This window comes from Bison bison, unplaced genomic scaffold (assembly GCF_000754665.1).
Source record: "Bison bison bison isolate TAMUID 2011002044 unplaced genomic scaffold, Bison_UMD1.0 scf7180017864064, whole genome shotgun sequence".
Classification (NCBI taxonomy): Eukaryota; Metazoa; Chordata; class Mammalia; order Artiodactyla; family Bovidae; genus Bison; species Bison bison.
The window spans coordinates 1,434,230-1,441,959 of record NW_011494636.1 but is presented as its reverse complement, the minus strand read 5'-3'; the positions used below and the strand labels follow the sequence as shown (position 1 = coordinate 1,441,959).

General features: G+C 37.7%; 1 protein-coding gene across 1 annotated transcript in view; it reads left to right on the top strand.

Moving 5' to 3' along the window:
• The window catches only part of EXO1 (exonuclease 1), a 43,711-nt gene that overhangs the window by 8,580 nt on the left and 27,401 nt on the right, over positions 1–7,730 (top strand). The window contains exons 6-9 of the mRNA XM_010836683.1: positions 1,069–1,206; positions 2,108–2,320; positions 3,783–3,970; positions 4,659–4,755. Of these exons, the coding sequence (XP_010834985.1) occupies positions 1,069–1,206; positions 2,108–2,320; positions 3,783–3,970; positions 4,659–4,755 (636 nt within the window). The remainder of the gene's footprint in view (positions 1–1,068; positions 1,207–2,107; positions 2,321–3,782; positions 3,971–4,658; positions 4,756–7,730) is intronic.

Sequence of the window (7,730 nt, the reverse complement as noted above, 5' to 3'; positions counted from 1 at the left end):
GGAGTATGTCAAGGCTGTATATTGTCACCCTGCTTATTTAACTTATATGCAGAGTACATCATGAGAAACGCTGGGCTGGAAAAAGCACAAGCTGGAATCAAGATTGCCGGGAGAAATATCAATAACCTCAGATATGCAGATGACACCACCCTTATGGCAGAAAGTGAAGAGGAACTCAAAAGCCTCTTGATGAAAGTGAAAGTGGAGAGTGAAAAAGTTGGCTTAAAGCTCAACATTCAGAAAACGAAGATCATGGCATCTGGTCCCATCACTTCATGGCAAATAGATGGAGAAACAGTGTCATAGTTTATTTTTGTGGGGCTCCAAAATCACTGCAGATGGTGACTGCAGCCATGAAATTAAAAGACGCTTACTCCTTGGAAGGAAAATTATGACCAACTTGGATAGCATATTGAAAAGCAGAGACATTACTTTGCCAACAAAGGTCCGTCTAGTCAAGGCTATGGTTTTCCCTGTGGTCATGTATGGATGTGAGAGTTGGACTGTGAAGAAGGCTGAGCGCCAAAGAATTGATGCTTTTGAACTGTGGTGTTGGAGAAGACTCTTGAGAGTCCCTTGGACTGCAAGGAGATCCAACCAGTCCATTCTAAAGGAGATCAGTCCTGGGTGTTCTTTGGAAGGAATGATGCTAACGCTGAAACTCTAGTACTTTGGCCACCTCATGCGAAGAGTTGACTCATTGGAAAATACTCTGAAGCTAGGAGGGATTGAGGGCAGAAGGAGAAGGGGACGATAGAGGATGAGATGGCTGGATGGCATCACCAACTCGATGGACGTGAGTTTGGGTGAACTCTGGGAGTTGGTGATGGACAGGGAGGCCTGGCGTGCTGCGATTCATGGGGTCGCAAAGAGTCGGACACGACTGAGTGACTAAACTGAACTAATAGTTCAATATTTAGGACTAAAAGTAGAAACCTGTACTTCAAAGGAAATAATACTAGCATGTATTCAATACATGTTGAGGCTGGTGATAAATTGGTTTGATACAGGAAGTTGTTCAGTGCTTTCCAGATGCTGTTCTTGAGACTGACTCATCCTTTCTCACAGGCTGCTCGGTCTCAGGGAGTAGATTGTCTTGTGGCCCCATATGAAGCGGATGCGCAGCTGGCCTATCTTAACAAGGCTGGCATTGTACAAGCTGTGATTACGGAGGACTCTGATCTCCTTGCTTTTGGCTGTAAAAAGGTACCTAACATAAATAAAGGTGCTGAAGTTTTTATCTTATATAATACCTGCAACTAATATCTACTTGTGATGTTAATAATAATTTTATTTAAAATGGGAAGAAAGGTTTTGCTGCTTGACATTTGTATAATCTGAATGATTTTTCAGATTAAGCCCTTAAAGTTAGAGGATTTTGTTGTTTTCTCTAAATTCTGTAGTGGTATGTAGCCTTATTTTTTAATAACGATTACTTATATGCTTTGTAGTTCTCAATTAGATTAGATGAATAAGCTAACTTATCTACTAATGAGATGCTTTGCAGTTTTTTAAAATTATGTATAAAACTTTAATGGAAATTTTTATTATGATATTAAGATACAAAACTATACGTTGATCTCATTTTTGTTAATATCTATTTTATATTATCTATTTCATAAATGACTAGAAGGATCTGTGAAAAGGTTGATGCTGGGTAATAGTGATAGATAAGACATTTGAGGCAATTTCTGTTTTCTTCCTGAATTTCTGTTTTCCAAATTTTCTACAAGTAACATGTATTACTTTAAGACTAAGCAAAGGGTTACTTTAATATGTAAAAGTGGAGGGTAAGGAGAAGATGCTTTTTGTAAGAATTGCTGTTTGACATGATAACCCGGTAGTGCAGGTAGGGAGTAGGTGCAGAAAGAGCCTTCTTTACACCAGAGGCTAAACGATCGAGTGCTGGCATATGACTTTGTCCAGCCATGGCCTGTGTTTCAATTTAACTTATTTGCAAATTTCACAATAATTACCTGGCCTACGTATCTGTCTGCTCACGTATGATAAAGAACAGGAAAGATTTCTTAGAAATGCTGCAGTGGATTAGATGATGAAAAATAAAAATGACTCTTACAGGTGTTCACAGTTTCCCTTCCTCTTGAAGGTTATTTTAAAAATGGACCAGTTTGGAAATGGACTAGAAGTTGATCAGGCTCGTCTGGGAATGTGCAAACAGCTTGGGGATGTGTTCACAGAAGAGAAGTTCCGTTACATGTGCATTCTTTCAGGCTGTGACTATCTTTCATCACTGCGTGGAATTGGATTAGCCAAGGCCTGCAAACTACTAAGACTAGCCAACAATCCAGATATTTTAAAGGTAAGAGTGATTTACCAACTCTTGTGTTCAGTTTCTAAGCAATTCTTAAGTAATAGATGAATCAATCAGAATGTGGATCTTAAATATTCTATTATATCCATAACCAATATTGTGTCATTGAAAGGAGAAATGATTAAAACACTACAGCTTTGCTTTCAGCAGCAGATGAATCCTGTTTTTAGCAGTTGACAGAAGATTAGTAGTAGTTTTTTGAAAATGAAGACTAATATAAAGAAACTTCAGGATAAGATATTCTAGGGTTGAATTAATGTTAAAATGCACGATTTTTTTTTTGTTTCTGTCCTATTACTCTGTAGTAACGGTTCTCAAAGTTTTTGGTCTCAAAAGGATCCCTTTACACTCTTAAAAACTCTTTGTGACAATTATTTTTGTTTATATGGGTTATAGCTATTGAAATTTACTGAGTCAGAAATTGAAAGAGAAGAATTTTAATGTTTATTAATTCACTTAAAATTAACAATAATTAATGCATTGCATTTTAACATTGATATCGTATTTTTATGAGAAGTAGTCTTCTAAAAAAATGAAAGTTATGAGAGGAATTGCACATTTATGTAAATCTCTTTAACATGGCTTAATAAAATATAGCCAGATTCCTACTTCTTCATACAATTTAAGGAAGTGTCATGTATTTTCTAAAGAAACTCTGAGACCTCATTACATCACTGCTGTATAGATTCTCTGATGTCTTTTCCTTAAAAAATGAAGTAGATTATTCCTACCCTCACTGTACCTTGGGTATTTCTCTTAAGCCCTTAGAGTTTGCAGAGCAGAATTTCCAAGATTATAAAATGTGAGTCCTCAGGGCCAAGGGTGGTGTACTGAAGTAGACAGATCTCAAGGTTGGGAGATAGTAGCAGATTTTGAAATAGAGCAACATGTACTAACTAGCCTGTGACTTCAGGATCACTTCAGGTCTCTGGGTCTTCTCTTCTTCATCTCTTCCAGCTTTAATCATCCATGACTCTAATAGAAGTTAAAATGTTGACTTCTTTTTTGAAATATGATCTACAAATATTTGTGGGTTTTTTTTGTTTGTTTTTTTTTTTTAATTCTCAGGTAATTGTGTGTTTTGTTTTTGCTTTCTGGATGAAAGAGACTTTGAAGGCGAAGAACATATCTTTGAATTTTAAGTCATGATGTGTTTACCGGTTAAGGTTTTTAATGTAGCTGTATGATGGCCTAGACGGGGTGAATGGGAGAAAGGTCCAAGAAGGAGGAGATATGTATACATGTGGCTGATTCACTTCATTGTACAGCAGAAACTAACACAACATTGTGAAGCAATTATTCCACCCACCCCCCCAAAAAAAGCAATTGATTTTTCTATCCCTCCTCATCCTTCTCTAATGTAAAGTGATGGATCTTGGGAATAATACTTCCCCTATTCTTTATCTTCAGGTATTAAATAACTCATAAATATATTTATACTCATTATTAGGTCGTCAGGAAAATTGGACATTATCTCAAGATGAACATAACAGTACCAGAAGATTACATCAAAGGATTTATTCGGGCCAACAATACCTTCCTCTATCAGCTAGTTTTTGATCCCATCAAAAGGAAACTCATCCCTCTGAATGCCTATGAAGATGATGTTGATCCCAAAACACTAAGCTATGCTGGGCAGTATCCTTTCTGAACCAGAATGGTAGAACTTTGCACTCCTTCCATATCTTTGTGGTGGTATTTTTAGCTAGACATTCAGTCAAAAGCTGGCAAATTGTTTTTGGCTTTCTTTTTTTTTATATAGTGGAATCTTTATTTTGTTAAATTTAATTATCATGTGAGTTAAAAATTTAGAGTAACTATTTGTTTATAAACCTGAAGCTCATCCATTATAACTTGCTAATTACTTAGGTTGATTTGACAGAAACATGTACAGTCAGTCACTTAAAGTACATACTCCAGAGGTGGCACTGAAGAGAAGCACTCATGGTAAGCAAGCTCAGTTAATCAGGAAGAACGCTTTGGTCATGTGAGTACACCAGTTGAGGATGCTGTCCACAGAGCCACTGGCCACGTACATACAGGGTGATGTGGAGCTGTGAGTCACCTGGGCAGGGCTTTCCTCTCCATCTCCCTTGACGGAATAACTGATGCCGTGGGGCTTTGCTTCAGAAAATCGCCAACTCCTGCTGTGACTAGTAAACTATCATGTGGTTTCAGTGAAGCCAAATGTGGAAAGGAAGTAGGGTCCTTTGAAGTCATAAACCTGAAGGTTTTCTCTGACAATAGACCACACTTTGCTGTCTTAATACAGTATTGTTTGTTTGGTTGTTAGTAAAATTGTTTTTCCTTAATCTTACCAACCTAGGTATGTTGATGATTCTATAGCTCTTCAAATAGCACTTGGGAATAAAGATATAAATACTCTCGAGCAGATCGATGACTACAATCCAGACACTGCCATGGTAACATATTAAAGACTTCTTTCTAAAAGCATGTTTTGTTATTGCTTAGGAACTAATACTAAAGGCAAATCTTCACTTAGTAAACATCTTTTATACATGCAAGCACCGTACAGAGTGTTGATTGAAAACAACTCAATTCTAGAGAAAATATGTCTCTTAGAACCAATGGGTATATTGGTTAATTTTCTTAAAAAGTGACCACATAATATAAGACCTTTATACTTGAACATTTTTTTTGAATATACCAAGTGCTTAGTGCCTTTTTCTCATCTCACCCAATCCTACCTCTAGCATTTGGCATTGTTGAAGACTCAAATCTAGAAATACCTCTCGGGAGTAAAAACTTTTTTTTCTCTCAATCACAGTTTAGCAGTACTTACCGAGTACCTCTGCTGTATGTCATTCAGTCCTTTCCTGTTTTCTTCTACTTTTTCCCAATAGTATGTCTCTTGTGATGTATGCTCCCATCGTTCTCTCTTTTCTGTTCATATTTCCAGATTCTGTTCTCTCTTATGTTCAAATTTATTCCTTAATAAGTTCTTACGACTCTAATTGGAGAAGGAAATAGCAGCCCACTCCAGTATTCTTGCCTGGAGAATGCTATGGACAGAGGAGCCTGACAGGCTACAGTCCATGGGGTCACAAGAATTGGACACGACTTAGCAACTAAACCACCACCACCTTGACTCTAATTATCTCATTTTATGCAGAGAACTTGCACATCTTTAACAGTCTCTAATCTGTGTACCAGCCACAATAATTGTAAATGTCTCCTGTGTCTACATAAGTACTTTCTTATAACCTTAAATCTATCTACAATAAAAAGCAAACTCTATTTCTTATCAGCTTTTTATAACCTTTATTCTTTTTAGCACTTATTACACCATAAATTCGGAGAAGGCAATGGCACATCACTCCAATACTCTTGCCTGGAAAATCCCGTGGACGGAGGAGCCTGGTAGGCTGCAGTCCCTGGAGTCGCTAAGGGTCAGACACAACTGAGCGACATCACTTTTCACTTTTCACTTTCATGCATTGGAGAAGGAAATGGCAACCTACTCCAGTGTTCTTGCCTGGAGAATCCCAGGGACGGGGGAGCCTGGTGGGCTGCCGTCTGTGGGGTCGCACAGAGTCGGACATGACTGAAGCGACTTAGCAGCAGCAGCAACACCATAAATTATGTCTCAACCGTTTATTTTCTGATTCTTTCCAATAGACTGTAATCTTCATAAAGGCAGGATTTTGTGATATTCATTGCCATATTTTATTTACCATTTTTTGTAATGAATGAATGTCAGTTACATGATCTCTATTATTCTCTCAGACTATAAAATTTGGAATTTAATTTTTTTTAATTGAAGTATTGTTAACTTACAATATTATATGATTGACCCTTGAATAATATGGCTTTGAACTGTACACATCCACTTATTCATGGATGTTTTTCGATAGTAAATACTACAGTACTACAAAATCCCATGGACGGAGGAGCCTGGTGGGCTGAAGTCCAGGGGGTCGCTGAGAGTCGGGCACGACTGAGCGACTCGACTTTCACTTTCCACTTTCATGCATTGGAGAAGGAAATGGCAACCCACTCCAGTATTCTTGCCTGGAGAGTCCCAGGGACGGGGGAGCCTAGTGGGCTGCTGTCTACGGGGTCGCACAGAGTCGGACACGACTGAAGCGACTTAGTAGCAGCAGCAGCACACCATCCATGGTTGGTTGATTCCGCAGGTGATAGAGAACTATAAACACAGAGGGCCGACTGTCAGGTATACTCAGGTTAACCCTCACATTGTTCAAGGGTCAACTGTATTAGTTTCGATTCTACAATATAGTAATTTGATATTTCTGTAGATTATACTGCATACAAAGTTATTATAAAGTATTGACTATATTCACTGCTGTACATTACATCCTTGTAACTTATTTATTTTATACTTGGTCTTTTGTACCTCTTAATCTCCTTCATCTATTTTGCTCCTCCCCACCCCTGGCTTCTCTTTCATTGCTAAGTCCTCCTACTTCTTTTTTGTCTTTCTGGTTAATAGTTACTTCTTTCTCATAGTTTTTAGTCTAGTCCAGATCTTTACCTTTACTCACCATTCAGTTCTTTACTAAGCATTAATTATTATAATGAACATACTCTGGAATGTTCTGGAATATAAAGAAAAACAGAACATAATCCTTGCTTGTAACATACTCATTGTCTAAGGGAGAGACACGTGGTTATATACATAGAAATATGGTATGTCCCATAATAGAGATGTATTCTAGGCTCCATGGAGACAAAGGGGATGCACTTAACTCCACCGAAAGAGAGAATACCTTTTACTAATAATAAGAGACATTTATTGACCTGTTTTCTAAGTGCCATTCTAAGCACATTACACATAGTAACTTATTTACTCCGTAAAAAGCCTCTGAGGGCAGTACCATTATTTCTACTTTGCAGATGAGGAAACAATTAGAGATTAGGTGACTTGCCAGGTCATACATTTAATCAATAGGGAAGCTCTGACTCCAAGCCAAGCCCTCTACTGTCTCCTAATAGAGAAGCTAGTGTGTGTCCTGGATTTACAAAGATGAGTTGGGATTTTCAAAATGGGTGAGTGGTTTGAGGCTAAAGAAATAGCATGTATGGAAGAGGATAGCATATTAAAGATACTCAAAGTAGTTCATTCTGGCTGGACTAAGAATGTCTCAGTGTTTACCAGCTAAATGAATCAGAGCACCTTGAGAAAGAAAACCAAATGAGCCTAAAGAAGCTAGCCACAGAGAAACTGGTGACAAGTTGAGCATTGAGAAGAATCATTACTGTCAGCTGAAATAAGCCAAGCTTATTAAGACAGCACAAATGTATAATGGTACTAAAAAAGAACTTTATGTTCATCAGCTCAAATTACATAATCCTTATACTCAGGTTGCTGTTTCTTCTTTTCTGTTTCCTCTGTTCTGTTTCTGGAACTTCTATT